At 45.9% G+C, this 27,252-nt stretch overlaps 1 protein-coding gene across 1 annotated transcript in view; it reads right to left on the bottom strand.

Annotated features, from left to right (window-relative positions):
* Positions 1-27,252, bottom strand: part of VAMP4 (vesicle associated membrane protein 4) — a 69,838-nt gene that overhangs the window by 25,009 nt on the left and 17,577 nt on the right. The window contains exons 3-5 of the mRNA XM_075320995.1: positions 25,471-25,517; positions 21,908-21,958; positions 3,205-3,305 (exon numbers count right to left, since the gene is read on the bottom strand). Coding sequence (XP_075177110.1) covers positions 3,205-3,305; positions 21,908-21,958; positions 25,471-25,517 — 199 coding nt within the window. The remainder of the gene's footprint in view (positions 1-3,204; positions 3,306-21,907; positions 21,959-25,470; positions 25,518-27,252) is intronic.

Raw genomic sequence — 27,252 nt, 5'->3', positions numbered from 1 at the left:
CATGACTTGTCTACTAGTTCCACATTGGCTGATATCACGCCTGGGGTATTTCCCAAGCTCCCGCTCCCATAAAAAAGGTGTGCCAGCATCGTCCGCATGCGAAAACACCATTTTTATGGTTGCCGTATTTATCGGAAATATGGCTTGCGAGATATGAACCATTTTTTACTGGAGTCGTTCTGTCTGGCTAGTTCCAGAGCCTTATAATGAGATACAACTCTTGTTACAGGGTGACGGCAGGGAGTCATCCTGTGTCCTTTGTTCCCACATCACCTAATTTCCATATCACAGGAGATGGCCATGGGATGGGTTGCTAAACAAGTTGTGTGAAGGAAAGGGGGGGGGTGACACCAGGAGAGGGCTTCCTGACATAACTTGAATATCATGATTTATCGTCATATCTCCGGATTTACCTCACAACAACCCCACTCCCTCCACTTCTACGAGAGCTGTAGTATAATGTGGAACCCTGCTCTATCCATTTAGATGGAAGCAGTGGTGTAATGTGTGACCCCGCTCCATCCATTTCTATGAGAGCAGTGGTGTAATGTGTGACCCCGCTCCATCCATTTCTATGAGAGCAGTGGTGTAATGTGTGACTCCGCTCCATCCATTTCTATGAGAGCAGTGGTGTAATGTGTGACCCCGCTCCATCCATTTCTATGAGAGCAGTGGTGTAATGTGTGACCCCGCTCCATCCATTTCTATGAGAGCAGTGGTGTAATGTGTGACCCCGCTCCATCCATTTCTATGAGAGCAGTGGTGTAATGTGTGACCCCGCTCCATCCATTTCTATGAGAGCAGTGGTGTAATGTGTGACCCCGCTCCATCCATTTCTATGAGAGCAGTGGTGTAATGTGTGACCCTGCATCATCCATTTCTATGAGAGCAGTGGTGTAATGTGTGACCCTGCATCATCCATTTCTATGAGAGCAGTGGTATAATGTGTGACCCCGCTCCATCCATTTCTATGAGAGCAGTGGTGTAATGTGTGACCCCGCTCCATCCATTTCTATGAGAGCAGTGGTGTAATGTGTAACCCCGCTCCATCCATTTCTATAAGAGCAGTGGTGTAATGTGTGACCCCGCTCCATTCATTTCTATGAAAGCAGTGGTGTAATGTGTGACCCCGCTCCATTCATTTCTATGAGAGCAGTGGTGTAATGTGTGCCCCTGCTCCATCCATTTCTATGAGAGCAGTGGTATAATGTGTGACCCTGCTCCATCCATTTCTATGAGAGCAGTGGTGTAATGTGTGACCCCGCTCCATCCATTTCTATGAGAGCAGTAGTATAATGTGTGACCCCGCTCCATCCATTTCTATGAGAGCAGTAGTATAATGTGTGACCCTGCTCCATTCATTTCTATGAGAGCAGTGGTGTAATGTGTGACCCTGCTCCATCCATTTCTATGAGAGCAGTAGTATAATGTGTGACCCTGCTCCATCCATTTCTATGAGAGCAGTAGTATAATGTGTGACCCTGCTCCATCCATTTCTATGAGAGCAGTAGTATAATGTGTGACCCTGCTCCATCCATTTCTATGAGAGCAGTAGTATAATGTGTGACCCTGCTCCATCCATTTCTATGAGAGCAGTAGTATAATGTGTGACCCTGCTCCATCCATTTCTATGAGAGCAGTAGTATAATGTGTGACCCTGCTCCATCCATTTCTATGAGAGCAGTAGTATAATGTGTGACCCTGCTCCATCCATTTCTATGAGAGCAGTAGTATAATGTGTGACCTGCTCCATCCATTTCTATGAGAGCAGTAGTATAATGTGTGACCCTGCTCCATCCATTTCTATGAGAGCAGTAGTATAATGTGTGACCCTGCTCCATCCATTTCTATGAGAGCAGTAGTATAATGTGTGACCCTGCTCCATCCATTTCTATGAGAGCAGTAGTATAATGTGTGACCCTGCTCCATCCATTTCTATGAGAGCAGTAGTATAATGTGTGACCCTGCTCCATCCATTTCTATGAGAGCAGTAGTATAATGTGTGACCCTGCTCCATCCATTTCTATGAGAGCAGTAGTATAATGTGTGACCCTGCTCCATCCATTTCTATGAGAGCAGTAGTATAATGTGTGACCCTGCTCCATCCATTTCTATGAGAGCAGTAGTATAATGTGTGACCCTGCTCCATCCATTTCTATGAGAGCAGTAGTATAATGTGTGACCCTGCTCCATCCATTTCTATGAGAGCAGTAGTATAATGTGTGACCCTGCTCCATCCATTTCTATGAGAGCAGTAGTATAATGTGTGACCCTGCTCCATCCATTTCTATGAGAGCAGTAGTATAATGTGTGACCCTGCTCCATCCATTTCTATGAGAGCAGTAGTATAATGTGTGACCCTGCTCCATCCATTTCTATGAGAGCAGTAGTATAATGTGTGACCCTGCTCCATCCATTTCTATGAGAGCAGTAGTATAATGTGTGACCCTGCTCCATCCATTTCTATGAGAGCAGTAGTATAATGTGTGACCCTGCTCCATCCATTTCTATGAGAGCAGTAGTATAATGTGTGACCCTGCTCCATCCATTTCTATGAGAGCAGTAGTATAATGTGTGACCCTGCTCCATCCATTTCTATGAGAGCAGTAGTATAATGTGTGACCCTGCTCCATCCATTTCTATGAGAGCAGTAGTATAATGTGTGACCCTGCTCCATCCATTTCTATGAGAGCAGTAGTATAATGTGTGACCCTGCTCCATCCATTTCTATGAGAGCAGTAGTATAATGTGTGACCCTGCTCCATCCATTTCTATGAGAGCAGTAGTATAATGTGTGACCCTGCTCCATCCATTTCTATGAGAGCAGTAGTATAATGTGTGACCCTGCTCCATCCATTTCTATGAGAGCAGTAGTATAATGTGTGACCCTGCTCCCCTCATTTCTATAGGAGCAGTGGTGTTCTGTATTAGATACATGGCTCTATGGGGTATCATGCATAATCAACATTAGATACATGGCTCTGTAGGGGTATCACACATGATCAGTATTAGACCTTAATATATGGCTCTGGGGGGTATCACGTATGATCGCTATTAGATACATGGCTCTGGGGGTATCACTCATAATCAGCATTAGATACATGGCTCTAGGCGTATCACACATGAACAAGTCACTATGGGTTACATAAGAGCAGCAATCGGAGGAAGATACTTATAAAGAAAACCTCATCAATCTCATCTTACCAGACTTGTCTTGCAGTTCATCCAACCTCTCTCCTCGTTCAATCACTTTGGTGATATTTTCCTGCATCACGTCAATGACCTCATCCACCTGATTCTGCACACTGGAAATGGAAACGTATGATCTGTATAGAGAGGCATCTTGCACTTTTCATATTTCCTAAGCTTTATAGAAATGCACATGTAAATTACCAGCAATAGACAGTGATTCTGACCCTATCTTTTGTATCAAAGCATCTAATGAGCGTGTGCAAAGGTCACCGAGTAGGGAGGTGGTGAGCTGTGACATCATCGCCTATAGTGATTGGTGGATCCTGTGTTATCAGCTGTGTATGGAGGTGTTACCTAACATTATAATCTTGCCTCTGATGATAAGGAGCCTGCTGAAAACAACTAGTCTAGAATTGAAGTGAAAATTGTAAGATTACTAATCTTTATTTTTTTTAAAATATCAATTAAAACAAAACGCGTAACACATTTGAACATAATTTCTTGACTTTTTTTTTTTTTTAATTACTAGCCTATTATCTTCAAATATCTGTTATGTCATTGCTGAATATTTCTTGCAGAACTCTTCCCAGAGCTATAAACTTCACAAGTATCTAAATCCTTAAATAATATGGGATTGTGGACATGACGGGTCATGGAGTCTTCAAACTATTTACAGCAAGTGGATCACTTAACGCACTTCAGGAAATATTTGCCTCTGTGCATTCTGCAGAGTTAGTGTTCCTAAGCGGGAGCTGAAAACCCCTCCACTTCATGCCCCGGAGTCAGGGGTCAAATACCAACAAAAACATGAAGTAGGAAGGGTCCGGCCTATGATTTACACCACTCACACTTTCCTTTGAAGACCAACTGTTGACTCCACCATCGTGTCACATAGCTGTCAGGAAAATCGCAACCGTTTCAATGACAGTAAGTTAGAAACAGTCATTGCCCAGGACATCATGGAAACAGGTTGATGTGTGTATATAGATCTATCCTTATCTACATCTTCAGTATGCATGTGTGTGTCTGTATGTATGTATATATGTATGCATGTGTGCGTCTGTATGTATATATGTATGCATGTGTGCGTCTGTATGTGTGTACATATGTATGCATGTGTGCGTCTGTATGTATGTATGCATGTGTGTGTATGTGCGTCTATATGTATGTGTGTGTGTGTGTGTGTATGTGCGTGTGTGCGTCTAACTATGTATGGGTGTGTGTATGTGCATCTATATGGGTGTGTGAGCGTGTGTATGTGCGTCTAACTGTATGTATGGGTGTGTGTCTATATGAGTGTGTGTGTGTGTACGTGCGTGTGGGCGTCTAACTGTATGTATGGGGGGGGTGTGTATGTGCGTCTATATGGGTGTGTGTGTGTATGTGCATGTGTGCGTCTATATGAGTGTGTGTGTGTGCATAAAAACTGCTACAAAGTAAAAATGCTTTCAAAATGAGAAGTGTTAATAATTTACCTTTATCAATTAACATAATGCAAAGTGAAGAAATGGAAGAGAAATCTACTGTATTTTGTGGCCCATAAGACGCACATACATTTTAGAGAAAGAAGATGGGAGGAAAAAAATGGAAGCAAAAAATGTGGCCCTGGCACATTGTTATGAAGGGGTGGGGGGTGTTTGAATCTGCTGCCGACAATGTTATGGGGATAATGTCCCCCAATTCTGTACCCTCCATCCTTGTGTATATGTTCCCCATCCTTGTCTCATCTTCGTATATATGATCCCGATCCTGGGCGCATCCTGGTATATATGGCCCTCATCCTGGTACATAAAATCCCCACCCTGGGCTCATCCTGATATATATATCCCCATGCTGGTATATATGGCCCCCATCCTGGTATATATGTTCCCCATCCTTGTCCCATCCTGGTATATATGATCCCCATCCTGCATGCGTTTAGGTATATATGGCCCTCATCCTGGTACATATGATCCCCATTCTGGTATATATGGCCCTCATCCTGGTACATATGATCCCCATTCTGGTATATATGGCTCTCATCCTGGTACATATGATCCCCATTCTGGTATATATGGCCTTCATCCTGGTACATATGATCCCCATTCTGGTATATATGGCCCTCATTTGGTATATATGATCCCCATCCTGGTGTATATCTCCTCCATCATGCCACACACATAAAAAAATTAAATGATTATACTCACCATCCCTCCTCTGGTGAGCAGTGTCCCTTCTGATACCAGCAAGGGACTTCAGCATGTAAAAGGGACTTCCGCGTGTAAGCAGTGCAGTGCATGATATCACTGTTACAGGTGGAAGTCACCTGCTAGAATATTGACTGCTTCTCATGCCCGGGATTTTGAGCATGGGGAGAAGTGAATATTCATTCCTTTCAATAGCAGACACACGTGATCATCAGTTGCAGTGCAGGAAAACGGCAGTTGGGTGATCACATGTGTCCGCTATTAAAAAGAATAAACATTCACCGCTCCCCATGCAATCAGTGCCAGCTTAAGTACCAGTAAGTGGGTAGGATCATGGGCGTGGGGGAAAGTGAATATTCATTCTCTTTATTAGCGGACACGTGTTCGCTGCCTGCTCCTGCCTCCTGTGACATTCCCTTTTGATTTATGATGTTTTGGAGACTGGAAGGGGAAGGTGACATCAAATATTAGTGGTTATATATAGTGATTAGCACCTGCTTAAAGTGGGCTACAGAACCAATGACAGAGTCATGAGAGCCATAGGCCCAATGATGACCATGTAGAATAAAGGCAGCCCATCTGATCTCATCCCACAGAAGAGTTACTGCTGTACCAATTGCTAAAAAGGTTAAAGCTGACTGTTCAGAAAGCCCTTGGAGACCCCTATCCATAGTCACAAGCACCTATAATGGGCACGTGAGCCTCAGAACTGGACTGTGGTGGAATGGATGAAGGTGACCTCATGGGAGAGTACGGGCAGATATTTGGAAGTTATTTTGACACTTACCACCTACCCAAACATTGTGCAGATCAAGTACACCGATCAGATTCATAGGGGACCCTCCTTCCAACATACACGACTTAAAGGATCTGCTGCTACCTACTGGATGCCAAGTACCACAAGATGCCGTCAGAGGTCTCGTAGACTTCATGCCTCAACAGGTCGGAGATGTCTTGGCAACAACAGGGGGTTCTACACAATATTAGGCAGGTGGTGTTATTGTTATGGCCGATCTGTGGACATCCTTATGATATGTATAATGGGTTTAAGCTTATTTATAGACCCTCAATAGTGTTCTTTGGTGCGAGCGCCAAGGGTTAAGGGTGGCACAGATGTTCTGAAATCAAGTATTCTTCACAGCTCTGTGATGGGAATAACATCCGGCCCTGACTCATTCACCCAGAGGATTTTATTTGCATTCCGCTCACATCGTCCAAATGACACACGTGAATCTCTTCTACAAAGGGGATCTGTGACAGAAGGGTGTTCCTTCACTAATCCGCGAAGAATTAGAGAAGAAACCAGTAACAGTGAAGAATCCTTTCCTTTATTAATAAACATCATTCCCCAGGAAATTAAAAAGAAACAAAAATACAATTCAAAATGTTTATACTTAAAGGGAACCTGTCAGCAGAAATTTCCCCTAAAACCTCACAGATTCCCCCTCTGCAGCTGCTGGGCTGTATTCTAGAAAGATCCCTGTTATTATTGTGCCCCCTTTCTGACCAAAAAAAAGAGTTTATAAAGAGGTACCTTTTTGGCTTCGGATTCTATAAATCAGACACGGGGGCGGGCAGCCTGATGGCTGTTATTCTGCCCCCTGGTCCTGTATGCCGCCCCCATCGCTGATTTCCATACTTTTGGACGCCGCCCACTGCTCCAGCCATCCCCGCGCATGCCCAGTGCCAGTCTCACGGGACTGAGCACTGTGACTGCTGGTGACGTGTGCGCAGGCAAGTGATTATGGGCGGGACTGTGACTGTTATCAGCAAGTACCCGCCCATAATCTCGTGAGCGCGCAAACCTCTCCAGCGTCACACTGTGCTCAGTGTAGATGCTAGACTGTATGGGCTGCTTCCAGGTATGACGTCCCTTTGTCACGTGATAGTATTTTGAACACGCCCCTATCATGTGACAAAGGGACGTCATCCCTGGAAGCAGCCCATACAGTCTAGCATCTACACTGAGCACAGTGTGACGCTGGAGAGGTTTGCGCGCTCACGAGATTATGGGCGGGTACTTGCTGATAACAGTCACAGTCCCGCCCATAATCACTTGCCTGCGCACACGTCACCAGCAGTCACACTGCTCAGTCCCGTGAGACTGGCACTGGGCATGCGCGGGGATGGCTGGAGCAGTGGGCGGCGTCCAAAAGTATGGAAATCAGCGATGGGGGCGGCATACAGGACCAGGGGGCAGAATAACGGCCATCAGGCTGCCCGCCCCCGTGTCTGATTTATAGAATCCGAAGCCAAAAAGGTACCTCTTTATAAACTCTTTTTTTTGGTCAGAAAGGGGGCACAAAAATAACAGGGACCTTTCTAGAATGCAGCCCAGGAGCTGCAGAGGGGGAATCTGTTAGGTTTTAGGGGAAATTTCTGCTGACAGGTTCCCTTTAAATAATAGCAAAAGGGTTCTCCACAATTATTTCATTTCTTGTCCTTCAGCTAGCCACTGTAAAAAGAAAAGCTTTACTGCCCAACAGGTTCAGTGCTGCCCCCACACTGTGTGATTGGCTGCAGCAGTGACATCCTGACTACACTGCAAGTGACCACTGCAGCCAATCATTGGACTACAGGGTTTCATGCTAAATACTGTGCAGTCAATACGGCGCTAAACAGGGGCGGTGGCGCAGAGCTGGATATGCAATGGGTAACTAAAGCCCCTCAGTTTTTAGGAAGGATGGTAACTAATATGACGAAAAGTGCACCTTTTCCAAGGAACGTCATCCAAAGTAAGAAGAGTCAAGGATGGACAATGGCCTTTGTTTACTTAAAATGTGGGCACAGGGGACAAATAACCTTAAACCCTGGGGAGTAAGGCTATGTGCGCACGTGTGCGTATTACATGCAGTTACGCTGCGCTTTGTAGCGCAGTGTAACTGCATGCGTCCTGCGTCCCCTGCACAATCTATGGAGATTGTGCACGGCCCCCTGCACACGTGGAGTCTTAGAGCGCAGCGCTTCGGCTGCTGCCCGAAGCGCGCGTTCTAAGAAGTGACACGTCACTTCTTCCGTGCGCTTTGCCGGCAGCCCCTGCTCTGTCTATGGCAGGAGCTGCAGGCAGAGCGCACGTTCTCTGCCGGCACCATGCACTTCAGAACGGAGCTTTTCAGCTGCGCTCTGAAGCGCACCTTTTAGGTGCGGTGCAGAGTGCACACATAGGCACATAGCCTAATACTGATGGCACTCACATGTGGCAGCCAGACTATTACTACACTATATAATCAAAAAAGTGTTTGTCATATCTTTAACAAGTACAAAGAAAAAAAGTGTGTGTATGTATGGCTATGTACACGTGTATATATATATGTGCACGTGTGTGCGTGTGTGTGTGTATGTACGTACATGTGCAAGTATGAATATACACGTGTATATATATTGTAGGTATGTACACGTGTGTATGTACCTATGTGTATAAATGTATATACACGTGGGTGTATGTTTTGTAGGTATGTACGTACATGAGTGTGTGTGTACGTACATGTTTGTGTATGTATAAACACCTGTGTGCGTATATATGTATACAGTGCCTACAAGTAGTATTCAACCCCCTGCAGATTTAGCAGGTTTACACATTTGTAATTAACTTGGCATTGTGACATTTGGACTGTAGATCAGCCTGGAAGTGTGAAATGCACTGCAGCAAAAAAGAATGTTATTTATTTTTTTATTTTTTTTTTTTTTAAATTGTGAAAAGTTTATTCAGAGGGTCATTTATTATTCAACCCCTCAATCCACCAGAATTCTGTTTGGTTCCCCTAAAGTATTAAGAAGTATTTCAGGCACAAAGAACAATGAGCTTCACATGTTTGGATTAATTATCTCTTTTTCCAGCCTTTTCTGACTAATTAAGACCCTCCCCAAACTTGTGAACAGCACTCATACAGTTAGGTCCAGAAATATTTGGACAGTGACACAATTTTCGCGAGTTGGGCTCTGCATGCCACCACATTGGATTTGAAATGAAACCTCTACAACAGAATTCAAGTGCAGATTGTAACGTTTAATTTGAAGGTTTGAACAAAAATATCTGATAGAAATTGTAGGAATTGTACACATTTCTTTACAAACACTCCACATTTTAGGAGGTCAAAAGTAATTGGACAAATAAACCAAACCCAAACAAAATATTTTTTTTTTCTATATTTTGTTGCGAATCCTTTGGAGGCAATCACTGCCTTAAGTCTGGAACACATGGACATCACCAAACGCTGGGTTTCCTCCTTCTTAATGCTTTGCCAGGCCTTTACAGCCGCAGCCTTCAGGTCTTGCTTGTTTGTGGGTCTTTCCGTCTTAAGTCTGGATTTGAGCAAGTGAAATGCATGCTCAATTGGGTTAAGATCTGGTGATTGACTTGGCCATTGCAGAATGTTCCACTTTTTTGCACTCATGAACTCCTGGGTAGCTTTGGCTGTATGCTTGGGGTCATTGTCCATCTGTACTATGAAGCGCCGTCCGATCAACTTTGCAGCATTTGGCTGAATCTGGGCTGAAAGTATATCCCGGTACACTTCAGAATTCATCCGGCTACTCTTGTCTGCTGTTATGTCATCAATAAACACAAGTGACCCAGTGCCATTGAAAGCCATGCATGCCCATGCCATCACGTTGCCTCCACCATGTTTTACAGAGGATGTGGTGTGCCTTGGATCATGTGCCGTTCCCTTTCTTCTCCAAACTTTTTTCTTCCCATCATTCTGGTACAGATTGATCTTGGTCTCATCTGTCCATAGAATACTTTTCCAGAACTGAGCTGGCTTCATGAGGTGTTTTTCAGCAAATTTAACTCTGGCCTGTCTATTTTTTGAATTGATGAATGGTTTGCATCTAGATGTGAACCCTTTGTATTTACTTTCATGGAGTCTTCTCTTTACTGTTGACTTAGAGACAGATACACCTACTTCACTGAGAGTGTTCTGGACTTCAGTTGATGTTGTGAACGGGTTCTTCTTCACCAAAGAAAGTATGCGGCGATCATCCACCACTGTTGTCATCCGTGGACGCCCAGGCCTTTTTGAGTTCCCAAGCTCACCAGTCAATTCCTTTTTTCTCAGACTGTACCCGACTGTTGATTTTGCTACTCCACGCATGTCTGCTATCTCTCTGATGGATTTTTTCTTTTTTTTCAGCCTCAGGATGTTCTGCTTCACCTTAATTGAGAGTTCCTTAGACCGCATGTTGTCTGGTCACAGCAACAGCTTCCAAATGCAAAGCCACACACCTGTAATCAACCCCAGACCTTTTAACTACTTCATTGATTACAGGTTAACGAGGGAGACGCCTTCAGAGTTAATTGCAGCCCTTAGAGTCCCTTGTCCAATTACTTTTGGTCCCTTGAAAAAGAGGAGGCTATGTATTACAGAGCTATGATTCCTAAACCCTTTCTCCGATTTGGATGTGAAAACTCTCATATTTCAGCTGGGAGTGTGCACTTTCAGCCCATATTATATATATAATTGTATTTCTGAACATGTTTTTGTAAACAGCTAAAATAACAAAACTTGTGTCACTGTCCAAATATTTCTGGACTTAACTGTACATGGTCAACATGGGAAAGACAAAGGAGCATTCCAAGGCCATCAGAGACAAGATCGTGGATGGTCACAAGGCTGGCAAGGGGTACAAAACCCTTTCCAAGGAGTTGGGCCTACCTGTCTCCACTGTTGGGAGCATCATCCGGAAGTGGAAGGCTTATGGAACTACTGTTAGCCTTCCACGGCCTGGACAGCCTTTGAAAGTTTCCACCCGTGCCGAGGCCAGGCTTGTCCGAAGAGTCAAGGCTAACCCAAGGACAACAAGGAAGGAGCTCCGGGAAGATCTCATGGCAGTGGGGACATTGGTTTCAGTCAATACCATAAGTAACGTACTCCACCGCAATGGTCTCCGTTCCAGACGAGCCCGTAAGGTACCTTTACTTTCAAAGCGTCATGTCGAGGCTCGTCTACAGTTTGCTCATGATCACTTGGAGGACTCTGAGACAGACTGGTTCAAGGTTCTCTGGTCTGATGAGACCAAGATCGAGATCTTTGGTGCCAACCACACACGTGACGTTTGGAGACTGGATAGTACTGCATACGACCCCAAGAATACCATCCCTACAGTCAAGCATGGTGGTGGCAGCATCATGCTGTGGGGCTGTTTCTCAGCCAAGGGGCCTGGCCATCTGGTCCGCATCCATGGGAAGATGGATAGCACGGCCTACCTGGAGATTTTGGCCAATAACCTCCGCTCCTCCATCAAGGATCTTAAGATGGGTCGTCATTTCATGTTCCAACAAGACAACGACCCAAAGCACACAGCCAAGAAAACCAAGGCCTGGTTCAAGAGGGAAAAAAATCAAGGTGTTGCAGTGGCCTAGTCAGTCTCCTGACCTTAACCCAATTGAAAACGTGTGGAAGGAGCTCAAGATTAAAGTCCACATGAGACACCCAAAGAACCTAGATAACTTGGAGAAGATCTGCATGGAGGAGTGGGCCAAGATAACTCCAGAGACCTGTGCCGGCCTGATCAGGTCTTATAAAAGACGATTATTAGCTGTAATTGCAAACAAGGGTTATTCCACAAAATATTAAACCTAGGGGTTGAATAATAATTGACCCACACTTTTATGTTGAAAATTTAATAAAATTTAACTGAGCAACATAACTTGTTGGTTTGTAAGATTTATGCATCTGTTAATAAATCCTGCTCTTGTTTGAAGTTTGCAGGCTGTAACTTATTTGCATCTTATCAAATCTGCTAAATCTGCAGGGGGTTGAATACTACTTGTAGGCACTGTATATCCATGTGTATGTTTTGTAGATATGTACATGTGTATGTGTGTGTATGTATGTATGTATGTGTGTGTATATGTATATGTGTGTATGTATATACACGTGTTTTGTAGCGATGTACATGTGTGTGTGTGTATACATGTACCTACGTGTGTGCATGTTTTGTAGGTATGTACGTGTGTGTGTGTGTGTGTGTGTGTGTGTGTGTGTGACTTAACTCTCCTGAATTCCAACATACCCATATTACTGTTCTCAGGGTAGATAAGTCGCTGCCACCTCCTACCCTTTATGAACACATGCATGATCACCCATGTGGAGCACGCGTGTGTATGTGGAGTTGGGAGGAATAGCTGTTGTCCAAGAACACTTTAGCCTGTGGATGTCTATGGGAACCTTAAAGAGGACCTTTCAGCAGGTCAAAAAGGGGTCAGAACTGGCTCTTATTTTATTCTGCTGGGTTTTTTGTTCTCTCCTGGCTGTATTGGACGGCCGTCCTCTCACCACAGACCTGTACCCCGGCTGTACCTCTGCAGACAGCTTTTCTTCAGGGATGCTGTATCTAGGTATACAACTAAGATCTTAAGTCTATTTTATTTTAGTTTTTTCTTTAAGGGTAACTCCACGTATTCACCTTGTTTTTTCCATTCCGGGGTTTGCACACGTTACAATCCACCGTACATATGTGCAGGATGAGTGGGCCTGCGGTGACCCGTGTGAAGCCGTCCCCATAGAGCTTCACCTGGGAAAGCGGGAGCTGTAGAAACGATTCCTGGAACTTTCTAGCACACTGATAAAATACCGTGAAAAATCTATTTTTCATTCTGATAGAACACAATGACTTGCAGTAACCCATGCAGGCGTTACCCAGACTGGAAACACATTATGACCCTCCAGGGCTGAAACTCAGTCAGGGACAAATTTTGCTTTTCAATTGAGAAATTGGAGGAAATTATTTAATAGTCATGAGCTTGCGGGAAAATGCGATCATCCTGCAGGAATGCCGCCCCACAATCCAAGCAATACCGTCACAATGCTGCCCCCGATCAGGAGAGTTCAGTAGCCGGCACCTACACTCATCATCACAGCACAGTCACAGGTGTTTCCAGGCTCCAAAACCAACGGGGACCACATGTGCCCACATGCCGAGGACAAGCAGGCTGCCTCAAACAACATGTTTCACCTTATATCAAATTTACCTACATAAATATTGAATATCTTACAACACATTACAATGATTACTTATCCAGTGCTGTCGCTTGTACTGGAATGCATTCACATCCTGTGGGCCTCAGAGCTGAAATCTCTCCATATTTCTGTACTGATTTCACCATGAGAAGCTATATCTTTATACCAGAAACCTCTCCCCAGCTAAGGAGGAGTATATTTGCAGCAGAATTATGAATACAGCTCTGGAGTGATGTATAATAAAACATAATACAAAGTTAAGTTTTTACACTTTTTTTTTATGTAAAATGATAAAATCAGATTGAAAAGTTATTAGACGGTATGAAGAACTTCTCTTTTTCAACCGATCTGACATGCCAGGCTAGTCAGTGCCCAGGCTACAGTCTGATGGCCGGCAAATATCGTGCAGATGTGCCACCATGTACACAATACTGGTAGGGTGTCAGACCGGCTGGAAGAGTACAGCTCCGCAAACATGACGATCTAATGAGGTTGTTTCAGGATGGCGACCTCTTTTCTATGGATCAGCATTACCTGTTGGCTATTCAAATGCACGGGCAACCTTGTGAGAATGTATTTATCCTACTTTTGGACCACCCTGTGTGTGTGTGTGTGTATATGTGTGTATGTATATGTGTGTGTATATATATATATATATATATATATATATACACAGTACAGACCAAAAGTTTGGACACACCATCTCATCTCTAGAACAGCTATTAAGGGGAGACTGTGCAGCAGGCCTCCCTGGTAAAATAGCTGCTGGGAAACCACTGCTAAGGACAGGCAACAAGCAGAAGAGACTTATTTGGGCTAAAGAACACAAGGAATGGACATTAGACCAGTGGAAATCTGTGCTTTGGTCTGATTAGTCCACATTTGAGATCTTTGGATCCCCCAGTGTCTTTGTAGAAAAGGTGAACGGATGGACTCTACATGTCTGGTTCCCACCGTGAAGCATGGAGGAGGAGGTGGGATGGTGTGGGGGTGCTTTGCTGGTGACACTGTTGGGGATTTATTCAAAATTGAAGGCATACAGAACCAGCATGGCTACCACAGCATCTTGCAGCAGCATGCTATTCCATAGTTATGAATATATGTTTGCGTTTAGTTGCACCATCATTTATTTTTCAACAGGACAATGACCCCAAACACACCTCCAGGCTGTGCAAGAGCTATTTGACTTAGGCCCGTTTCACACGTCAGTGAAAAACACAGACGTTTTTCACTGGCGTGTAAAACACGCACATGTCCCTGCGTGTGCCGTGAATCTCGGCACACGTGGGTTGTCTAAGTGCAATCCGGGCTCCGTTCTCCGCGGCCCGTGATTGCGCTTAGAAATCAACTCACCTGCGCCCGCTCCCGCTCTCCGTGGTGCTGAATCCTCCCGCGGTGCAGCATCCGGCCGGCGCTGACCCCTGCAGCAGCTGCTTCCGGGTCGGCTGTGTCGCGCATCATTAAGATGCGCGACAGTAATCAGCCGGCTCAGAAGCAGCAGAGAGAACGGGCTGCAGAGAGCGCAGCTGAAGCCGGGTGAGTTAAAATGTTTATTATTTTAAATCCACGTTTTTTTCTGGCACGTGTTTCACGGACCACACCACTGCGTGGTCCGTGGAACATCAGTGATGCCAGAAAAAAATGGACATGTCTCCGTGCGGCAATCACGCACACGCGGGTACGCCGCACGGAGACACGTGCAGTGAAAAATCACTGATGTGTGAGCAGACCCATTCATTATAATGGGTCTGCGTATGTCAGTGATTCTGGTACGTTTAAAAAAAAGCACAAACGTACCAGAATCACTGACGTGTGAAAGGGGCCTAAGAAGGAGAGTGATGGGGTGCTACGCCAGATGACCTGGCCTCCACAGTCACCAGACCTGAACCCAATCGAGATGGTTTGGGGTGAGCTGGACCGCAGAATGAAGGCAAAAGGGCCAACAAGTGGTAAGCATCTCTGGGAACTCCTTCAAGACTGTTGGAAGACCATTTCCGGTGACTACCTCTTGAAGCTCATCAAGAGAATGCCAAGAGTGTGCAAAGCAGTAATCAAAGCAAAAGGTGGCTACTATGAAGAACCTAGAATATAAGACATATTTTCAGTTGTGTCACACTTTTTTGTTAAGTATTTCATACCACATGTGTTAATTCATAGTTTTGATGCCTTCAATGTAAATCTACAATTTTTAGAGTCATGAAAATAAAGAAAACTCTTTGAATGAGAAGGTGTATCCAAACATTTGGTTTGTACTGTATATATATGTATATATTACACACACACACACACACACACACACACACAGGGTGGTTCAAAAGTAGGTGGACAGTATATGTAATAGGGTTATGAAGAGAGATATTTATCAAACACTAGAAGGTGGCCCGATTCTACGCATCGGGTATTCTAGAATTTACGTATTGTGTAGTTAATGTATGATTTTTGTTATATATATAGATGTTGTGTGTAGTTACCAAGTGTTTTTGTAGGGCGCTGTACATGTTCTGGGTGTTGTCTGGGTGTGGCGGGGGGCGAGAGCGGTGTTGTTTGTGTGTTGCATTGTGTGTGTTGCGTTGTTTGTGGAGCGCTGTGTGTGTGTGTTGCGCGGTTTGTGTGTGTGTGGGGTGTGTGTGTGTTTTGGGGGAGGTATGTTTTGTGCAATGTGTGTGTTGTGCGGTATGTGCGTATATTTGTGTGTGCCGCGGTGTTTGTGTGTTAGGTGTTGTGTGTGTGCGGCGTTGTCTGTGTGTGTGGGTGTCTGTGTAGGGCGGTGTTTGTGGTTCCCAGTGTGTGTGTGGTGTGTTGTGCAGTGCGTGTGTGGCGGTGTGTGTGTGTGTTTTGGGGGGAGGTGTGCACTCCCCATCGTGCTCCATCCCCCACGCTGTGCACCCCCCCATCGTGCTCCATCCCCCATGCTGCGCACCCCCCATCGTGCTCCCTCCCACATGCTGCGCACTCCCCATCGTGCTCCATCCCCCATACTGCGCACCCCCATCGTGCTCCATCCCCCATGCTGCGCACTCCCCATCGTGCTCCATCCCCCATGCTGCGCACCCCCCATCGTGCTCCATCCCCATGCTGCGCATCCCCCATCGTGCTCCATCCCCCATGCTGCGCACCCTCCATCGTGCTCCATCCCCCATGCTGCGCACCCCCCATCGTGCTCCATCCCCCATGCTGCGCACCCCCCATTGTGCTCCATCCCCCATGCTGCGCACCCCCCATCGTGCTCCACAGTCACACATCAGACAGTATACACGCACACATCTGATCGCATACACTCACACCCCACTTCTGCCTGTGGCCTCCGGTGGGCGGTCCCAGCAGCTGTGCTGCACGCAGTGCTCCTCTGCCTTCTGCCGACACGCACACATCCGATCGCATACACGCACACATCCGATCGCATACACGCACACATCCGATCGCATACACGCACACATCCGATCGCATACACGCACACATCCGATCGCTTACACGCACACATCCGATCGCATACACACACACATCCGATCGCATACACGCACACATCCGATCGCTTACACGCACACACCCGATCGCATACACGCACACACACATTGACGATATCGCACATACACGCTCACACTCACAACATCCGGAGATACCACATGCTTCCGGCCATGTGATCCTCCGGCAGGTCCTGGAAGGTCACTGCACGCACAGTATCGCCGCCGAGAAGCAAGCGATATCACTGGATGTTGTGAGTGTGTGGATGCGATCTGATGTGTGTGCATGTGTGTGTGTTCCGCCGCTGCAGGACCTTGATGCGCTCACCTGCTCCCAGTCGGCTTCTGGTGAGTATGATCGGGGGTCTTCTTTCTTCTCTCTTCTGCACATGTGTACCGGGAGCCGGTGTACGCTGGTAACCATGCTACACAATATTACCCGATGTGTACCATGGTTACCAGCGTACCCCGCCCCCCCGCACGCACGGGAGCCCACATCAGCGTACGCCGGCAACCCCAGCAATGCGAGGGTATGTGTCGGCTGGGTTGCCGGCGTATGCTGGTGTGGGCTCCCGGGGGTACAGCACTCACCTGGGAGTCGGGGCTCCGTGTCGGTTCGGGGAATGCGTGCGGGGGGCGGGGCCAGAGCGAGCGTGCAATGCGTGAGGGGGGCGGGGCGTGGCCGAGTTGCCAATGCGTGCAGGGGCACAGGGCGAGAGGCCAATCCGTGTGGGGGCGGAGCCTGGGCGAGCGGCCAATCCGTGCGGGGGGGGCGGAGCCGAGGCGAGCGGCCAGACGCTTGTCGTGGTAACGACAGAATTTTGGAGCAAGACAAACAGACAGACAGACAGACAGAATAAGGCGATTATATATATAGATGGTGTGTAGTGAAACTGACTCAGTTGCCCTTGGCAACCAGATTCCACTTTTCATTCTCCACAGACTCTTTGGAAAATGAAATGTGGAATCTGATTGGTTGCTATGGGCAACCGAGTCAGTTTCACAGATCCAGTTTTCACAGATAAATCTCTGTCCACCTACTTTTGGACCACCCTGTGCGTGTATATCTATCTATCTATCTATATAAAAAATATATAAAGTGACCCTGCTTCAGCTCACTGTGAGCAATATGGAGCCCCCCAAGGCAGGAAACCCCTCTCTGAATCTTCTATTGGCGGAAAGCCCTTCTGTTTGAGCAGTAAATGACCTCTATTGATAACAGATTGGTAACAGAAAGAGCATCTCCTCACCTTCCTCTCCTCCAGCTTTTTGGTCTCTGCATTTAGGCTGCAGCGGTGAGGTCACGTTTACAGCCTATATCACCGCTGCAGCCAAGCACTGAGCTAAAAAGCAATGTCTATGTGGAAATGTGGAATGAGCCGGATAAGCTCAGTGATAAAACCCAAAAAGCCCATGGAATTTGTAATACTCCTACCTGTTCTGCTCTATTTTTCCCTTCACTTTCAGAATAAGGGATTAGACTGCCAACGGTCCTTTAAAGGGAATCTGTCAGCAGGTTTTTGCCATGCAATCTAGAGACAGAGACCCTGATTCCAGTGATGTGTCACTTACTGGGCTGTATGCTGTCATTTTTATACATTTACTGCAGATCTAGCAGTGCTCAGATTGCTGGAGGCCTGTATAACTCCGCCCCATCACTGATTGGTACCTTTCTGTGTTTCTGTGTGCATAGGCAGAAAGCTGCTAATCAGCGATGGGGGTGGGGTTACACAGAGCAGTTGGCCAGGAGGCATGAGACATATAGTCCTCTAGTGATAATCTCCTGCTGATAACATGCCGATTTTATTGAAACTACAAAACACAACCTAGTAAGTAACATCACTGGAATTAGGGTCTCTCCCTATATTACACTACTCAGATTACATAGCAAAAACAAAAAGATTTCTTTTATGGTTTTATTATATTTTATGCACACTACTACCACATTCTAGCATTTATTAACCTTAATGTCTTATAGCTGACATCTGAAATTGAATGGTTTTCGATATTCCAATACCTTTTATTTGTGATGTTAAACCCTTGAAGACCTAGAAGAGTACATTTATCAAAATTAGGATATTTTTTTTTTTTTACTCTTACAGTTTCTATAGACTATCCCAGTCTTAGCAATACACTTATACAGCTTGGAGGAAAGTGGGCTTATATTAGATTGTTCCTATTTCATGTTTGGCCTCAGATTTCTCACAGACAGAGGTTTTAATTCACCAGTACGGAGAACCTGATACAACCGATTTACCAAATGCTGGCTACTCGATATGTGGTCTTAAAGCAGGGGTGGGGAACCTTTTTACTGTCGGGGGCCATCTGGAAACTTCTACCAACCATCGGGGGCCGCACAAAATTATCAATGTGAAAATTACCCGGCTACATTTGGTCAAGCAATTAATTAACTCACCCCTATTGTGGTGGCCGGAGCGGCTTCTCTTTGGCGCAGCGGTTAAATTTTGATATATTGATATATTACGTTATGTTATGTTAATATTGATCATGTTACTTCTCACAACTGCTTTTCCAGGATTGTCTCGGTCTGGAGCAGTCAACTCTTTGTGATAAGATTGGTAAATCATATACATCACAACTGACACTGGGACTGCTGTATATATATTAAAGGAGATGCCCCAGCACCTCCTGTGATGTATATTCCCCAGCATCTCCAATGTGATGTATATGCCACCAGCTTCTCCTGTGATGTATATGACCCCAGCCCCTCCTGTGATGTATATGCCCCAGCCCCACCTGTAATATATACATTACAGAAGACAATGGGGCATATACATCACAGGAGGGGCTGGGGGCATATACATCACAGGTGGGGCTGGGAGAATATATACTTCACAAAAAAGGCTGAGGACATATGCATCACTGGGAGGCATAGATATGGCTTTGGAACGTAGACAGCACTGGGGGGGCACGAACAGCACTGAGGGGGGGCACGGACAGCACTGAGGGGGGGCGGCACGGACAGCACGGGGGGGGGCACGGACAGCACGGGGGGGGGGCACGGACAGCAATGGGGGGGGGGGCACGGACAGCAATGGGTGGGGGGGGCACGGGGGAAACTGACAACACATGCAGAGCCCAGACATTGCCACAGGGGCGCAGACAGCATGGGGCAGCATGGACATCACTGGGGGCACAGCACTGGGGGGTGGGGGAGTCACACAGCTCTGGGGGAGTGGGGGCACACAGCTCTGGGGGAGGAGGGGTACACAAACCTAGGGGAGGGGGAGGCACACAGACCTAGTGGAGGTGGGGGGCACACAGACCTAGTGGAGGGAGGGGGGACACACAGACCTAGTGGAGGGGGGGGGGGCACACAAACCTTGGGGGACACACAACCCTGGGGAAGAAGCACACAACCCTGGTGGTGCGGAGACAGAGGGAGCAGGCACACGGCAGCTGGGAAATGAGCACATAGCAGCACAGTGGGAACGGGCACACAGCACAGTGGGAGCTCACACGGAGGAGCAGGCACGGAGGAGCTGGCACGGGGGAGCGAGCACCGAGGACCAGGGAAAGAGGAGCGCGCACGGGGGAGCTGGCACGGAGAAGCGGGCACGGGAGATGGAGCATATGTTAGCTGGCATGCAGCACGAGGGAGCGCTCACCTACTAGTTGAAGCCGGCAAACTGCTGCTGGGCTTCTGTGGGACGGGGTGAAAGTGTTAACCCCGCCCACAAAATAAGTCCTGAGCACACGCACACTGACCAGCGTTCAGTAGTGAACGCTGAATGCGCGTCCTCGTAGCGCACATGGGAATTTAAAGGGCCGGCAAGAGGCGGCTGCCGGCAGAGTCCCAGGGACCGTAGAAAAGGTCTTCCCCACCCCTGTCTTAAAGTGATCAATATTAGCTATGCACTTGCACACATTTAATCATTTCCTATAATGGATTACCCCATCGCAAACATCTTGAAAAAAGCCACAGGATATGTCGAAAATGTCCGATAGGTGCAGGTTCTGGTGGTGGGACCCTCTCTATCTTGAGGATTGTGAGCTAAATACACTCCTATGCCATTGGAACTCCAAATTAGTAAGATTTGTTTTACAAGCACTCAGGAAAACATTTCAGCACACACCATCTGTGGTGTACTGAAAGTTTCTGCTTTATTACATCATGTGACCAGTTTATATAGTACCCCAAACAAAGAAATAACACCTCAGAACTATGCGCCAATAAGAGCCACAGGCGTATGTATAGAAATGTGAAACATCCCCACCCGTTAGGGTTAGCTGAGTCCTGTGACATCATTAGTTATAAGACAAGATGGTTTCTCTAAGAACAAAATGGATTATATTCTCTCACAAGGATGGACCTCAGTTGTGTGCTGTTTGTGAATGGAGAGGTGGCCATGACCACTTATAAGAGCCTGGTGAATATGGGAATACCCATCAAACTTTTTAATGAGTGCTTAAAAGGAATCTGCCAGCTGTTTTTTTCTATGTAGTCTGAAAACAGTATAATGAAGGGGCTGAGACCCGGATTCCATGGATGTATCACTTACTGGTCTGTATACAGTCATTTTAATTAATTCACAGCTTTCTCTGCTGCAGATCTAGCAGTGGTCTGAATGCTGAGGTCTGTAACCCTTCCCACACTACTGTACATTGACAGCTGCTAATCAGTTGTGGGGGTGGGGTTACAGAAAGCAGGAGGACTATACAGCATGAGACTACTAGTCCTCTAGTGATAATATCCTGCTGATGTTTTTGAAACAACATACAGCCCCATAAGTGACACATTGCTGGAATCAGGGTCTCTATCCCTATATTGTGCTGCTCTCAGACTAAATAACATAACTTGCTGACAAATTCTGTTTAATAAGGAAAGTGATAAAACAACAATTTATCAGATATGTAAAAAATAAAATAAAAGATGTTCCAGTTACTTTATACATTCTTGTGCATTTTTGTGTAGGAGTATGTTGTAAGCCCTCTTGGACGCTGTGTGCACAGCTTCCTTACCATGATGTGTTATGTATCCGATCCCTTGCAAGGTACATAAACAGAGGTTAGATACATTTTAAATATAACCAAGAAGCAGGGAGAAGGGTACAGTTGACTTTCCAGCTGTCACCCACAGACTTACTGTCTGATCTTGTCATTCCTTGGTCCAAACTTAGGTGCAGAAGGTCCCCTCCTGGCAAGAGAGAACATTCAGTGTCAGTATCATATGGTCTGACCTCAGATCTCCGCATCCACAGCAAACAGAAACAGGAAGATAGATCCAACCAATGTGACAAATGACTGAATTTCCCATATCCAGCAATTGTCCAAGTCTCGAAGTAGTGGCTGGCGACATTTTGGGAAGGGACAAGACAAGAGTGGGATGAAACCCACAGATAAGTACAGACAAGGGAAAACCAAAAAACTCTGTCCCACAGCACGCACACACACATAGGTAAAGACAATAAGAGGTTCCGGAGAAATAACAAGAGCAGGAAGGAAGCGACAAAACAACAGGGGAAAACTCTACAACAGCAACAAGTAATGAGCACGGCGTTCACCAGTAAGTCTGGGACACTACACCTCACAGACCACAGAATAAACTATAGCTGGCATGGGTGGAAGATTTCCACCAGCATAAATAAGAGGGGAGTAGATGTGATGGAGGCCTCCCCACAACATGTAGATGTAGAAACTTGGCACTCAAGATAAATGTGAATAGTGGTCTTCTATTGAGAAGAACTTGTAGGACCAGCACAAGCACAGACGTTTCGGTCAAAGACCTTCATCAGTGTGCGTGCAGGGGGTCCTCAAAAGGTATAGCAACTTGGCAACTGGCGTAGTCAAGTATGACACGGTGTCTGAGGAACCCCTACACGCACACTGATGAAACGTCTGTGCTTGTGCTGGCCCTACAAGTTCTTCTCAATAAAAGACCACTATTCACATTGATCTTCAGTGCCAAGTTTCTATATCTACCTGAGACGGTTTTGGACCCTACTTGAGCACCCCCCAGAAGTGCCGTGTGAATCACCTCCCCACAACATGTGACCAAAGGAGCGATTAACTCTTGCTAGCCTGCCTATGAATCAGCTCACAGCAGTTCGACATACGAGTACCTGTGTTGATCCCAGACACCAGAGAATACCATTGGGCAGAGTGTCAATCTGTAATCTGAACAGAGCCCAATGACACCATGACAGTCGGCGAAGTTTGTGCAAAACTCCGTGTGACAACAGGTCAGACAATTAGGGACAGAGTGGAGGTAGCTGAGAACAGCACGGCTCGCTATAGGGGAGAGAGTGAAGAGGCATGAAGCTCAATGAAGGGGCGCTGGGGAGTGTAGTAAAGACGTAATCCAAAAAAATAGGTTGATTTATTGCACAATCAAATGATTAAATAAAATTATTTTTCTGGAATGAGGGAAACATTATAAATTGTAGGAAAGTAGAAGAAAAAGCATCTGTTTCCAGAAACGACTGCAAAGTTACCTGACATGAACGGTTAGGCTATGTGTACACAGTGCGTTTTTGCGCTTTTTTTGGGTGCGTTTTTGGCCTCAAAACTGCATGACTTTGCTTCCCAGGCAAAGTCTATGAGTTTTCATTTTTGCTGTCCGCACACAACTTTTTTTTTAAGCTGCGTTTTTTTAGCTTAAAAAAAAAAAAAAAAAAAAAAAAAAATGGACATGTCAATTCTTTCCTGCGTTTTTCTGCGTTTTCCCCCTATGCAATGCTTCGGAAAAACGCAGAGTTCAAAAACGCAGCAAAACGCAGCCAAAACGCACCAAATCGCGGTAATAACGCATGCGTTGTTTGCCGCGGGTGCGTTTTTAGGGGCCAAAACCGCACAAAAACGCAGCGTCATAAAAACGCAGCGTGTGCACATAGCCAATAATAGATTAAGGGTATGTGCGCATGCTGCATTTTTTGCCGCATTTTTCAGATGCGTTTTTGCCCTCAAAACTGCATGCATTTCCGTCCCCAAAGTCTGAGTTTTCATTTTTGTTGTCCGCACAGTGCAGTTTTGTTTGAGGTGCGCTTTTGTGGTGACCAAAAAAAGCAACATGTCAATTATTTCTGTGTTTTTGCCAGTGGTTTTCACCCATGCAATGCATTAGAAAAACGCAAGAACAAAAACACAGCAAAAAACGCACAAAAACGCTGCATCTTTGTGGTCACAAAAAAAGGCAGCATGCGCACATACCCTAAGGATAATCTTTTTTTCTCTCTTTTTAGGATATACTAAATATTTGCCATGACAACATGAAGGAAGGTATGCAGGATGGACACACATCATAGTAGCTGCTAAGTAAAATGGCTGAACAATATTAAGAAATTTTATGTGTGCTAACAGCAGGGGAGATGGGAGCCGAGAACGGGGCCGACCGGGAGGAAGAAAGCGAGCCGAGAACGGGGCCGACCGGGAGGAAGAAAGCGAGCCGAGAACGGGGCCGACCGGGAGGAAGAAAGCGAGCCGAGAACGGGGCCGACCGGGAGGAAGAAAGCGAGCCGAGAACGGGGCCGACCGGGAGGAAGAAAGCGAGCCGAGAACGGGGCTGACCGGGAGGAAAAAAGCGGGCTGGGAACGGGGCTAACTGGAAAGAGGAAAGGGAACTGGAAACGGGGCTAACTGGAAGAAGGAAAGCGGGCTGGGAACAGGGCTAACTGGAAAGAGGAAAGGGAGCTGGAAACGGGGACGACCAAAAGGAGGAAAGGGAGCTGGGAAGGAGGAAAGGGAGCTAGGAAGGAGGAAAGGGACCTGGGAAGGAGGAAAGGGAGCTAGGAAGGAGGAAAGGGACCTGGGAAGGAGGAAAGGGAGCTGGGAAGGAGGAAAGGGAGCTGGGAAGGAGGAAAGGGAGCTGGGAATGGAGGTACCCAAGTTGGAAAACAAGCTGGGATCCGGACCAACCAAGAGGAGGAAAAACACCTGAGAACCAAGTAACCCGAAGCAGGAAAGAGTCATGGCATAGCTCAGCACAGAAAAGTGAGCTATGGAAAGTATAGCTCAGTACACATTTGAGAGGTGGGAAATGCTGTTTTCTTCTTAAATTAAATTTCACAAGCGTGTAACATTGCAGGATCATCCCAACTCACTTTAATGGACCTCAATAATATCAGTGACAATTTATGGATATGTTGAAAAACACAGAGGTTGCAGCACTATAGCATGTGCGAACTTGTGCGTCCCAGAGACATGGTTGATCAGAACCCCCTGTTATCAGGTGAGGGGGCAATAATAAGTATTTAGTCACAATTCTCAGATACCTGCAGTCAGCGCACTGGCTCCCATAATATAAGTCTGAGAGTGGTATGGTGGAAGGGGTCCCTGTGCAAGCCGAGTATAGAAGCCCATGAAAGAGCGATGCTTTGTCATAGGTGTAATAAATATTGGAGTGATACTGATCTCATGCCCTAACAGATAAACCTGGGTGATGGTGGCACGCCACAATATAATCCTTCTTTGCAACCAAACTGTACTTTGAGAAAAAATGAAGCAATGTATTTCTATTGCTGTACAACTGCTGGATGGCGGACCACCAGAAGAGTCACTTGTTAATGGCTGCTGCTTTCCTTGCATAGGACTGCATTTTGTCTGCGATTTGGGGACGATGCCATTTTTACACAAGATTAAACCAAGAGCTCATATAGAACGAGGTCAGGTATAAACTTAACCCTTTTTCTTTAACTTTTAGCAGGTACTTACAAGAAGAAGTCTTCCTCCTCATCAGAGTCTTCCTCCAGCAGATTTCTCTGTGTTAAAGATAAAAGAAATAAATAACTAAACGAAATGATAAAAAAAAATAAACAACAAAATAAAAGATAAAAATAATGGCTGCTGAGGCGGTTGCGTCACGTTCCAGAATACCCATTTCTTGTCCTTGCAAACATTTACTATCATTCCTGTGGGTGTTGTTTTAGTTCTCGCTTTAGACTGTACACAAGATAATTAGGACGTGCGCAAAAGACACAAAAATAAGCGCAGCGACTTGATAATAACTAAACTGCTCATTCAATAATTATACCTGTCGCACCTCAGACACCTGAGCTCCAGAGGGACCCAGTTACCATAGTCTGCTCAGGTTGTTGTGTTACTGCCATTTACATGGGAGCCAAGTGCGTGAAGATATTACAGGAGGAGTATTGGAAATCAAAGAATGGCTCATTTTTCCATCTTCAATTAGCCAGCATATTAATAATTAAAAGGGTTTGTGCCAAGTTTGTAAGTCATTTCCTATCCATCTGACAGGGGCTAACTTCCCGATCACTGAAGGCCCGATCACTGAAGGCCCAACCACTGGAACCTCAAGGGTCCCATTAACACGTCTCTGAAGAGCTTCATCTAACTGGAGACTGATGGCCCAACCACTGGGACCCCAAGGATCCCACGAATATGTCTCTGAAGAGCTTCATCTAACCGGAGACTGATGGCCCAACCACTGGGACCCCAAGAATCCCACGAACATGTTTCTGAAGAGCCTCATCTGCCTGGAGTGGAGGTTTAGTATATGCCCCACTGATACATGCATGCTTAATAGGACTGCGGGAAAAGGTATTTAAGAGCTGTATGTCAAACGAGGTTGTACGTTCAGACGGGGCTCTTCAGAGCCCGGTTTTTGGGCTCTGCGCTGCTCCCAGCAGTCATCTCCTATCACACAAACTTTTTCAGTGATCAAATAAATTGCTTAAAAGGGGTAATCCACCATAACAAAAAATAAAATGTGATTAAAATAACAAAAACACTAATCAGCCCCTCCTCAATCGCCAGTGATCCAGTGCAGAAGCTCTAGCAGTGCTTATGACTGCTGCAGCCAAATCACTACTTATGAATCACATATATTAGTATTGGCATAATGACATCCTTGGCTGGTGGTGCCAGTAATAAAGCATATAACCACTGCGATCAATCAATGGTCTCATGTAGTATTACTGGCATTGTGGTTGGTAGTGCCAGTGATATAGCATATAATCACTGTTGGTCACATGTAGTATTACTCATATCGTACCTAGTAGTGCCAGAGATACAGCATATACCACTGCGGTCAATCACTAGTCAGTAGTCACATGTAATATTACTTGCATTGTGACTGGTAGTGCCAGTAATACGGCATGTCACCAATGCAGTCAATCACTGGTCAGTGGTCACATGTAGTATTACTTGCATAGTGCCTTGTAGTGCCAGTCATACAGCATATAACCACTGTGGTCAATCACTGGTCACATGTAGTGTTACTGGCATTGTGGCTGGTAGTGCCAGTAATATGGCATGTGACCACTGCCGCCAATGTAATATTACGGTCATCGCTGCTACCATGGCTGGTGGTTGCAGTAATATGACATTTGACCACTGCAACCAATCACTGGTCACCTGTTAAATGTAGTATTATTAACATCATGGTTGGTAATACGGCATGTGACCACTGCTGTCAATGTAATATTACTGTCATTATGGCTACCATGGCATGTGACCACTGAGGTCAATCACTGG

The sequence above is a fragment of the Anomaloglossus baeobatrachus genome, chromosome 8 (assembly GCF_048569485.1).
Source record: "Anomaloglossus baeobatrachus isolate aAnoBae1 chromosome 8, aAnoBae1.hap1, whole genome shotgun sequence".
NCBI lineage: Eukaryota > Metazoa > Chordata > Amphibia > Anura > Aromobatidae > Anomaloglossus > Anomaloglossus baeobatrachus.
This window is presented reverse-complemented; position numbering and strand designations above follow the sequence as displayed.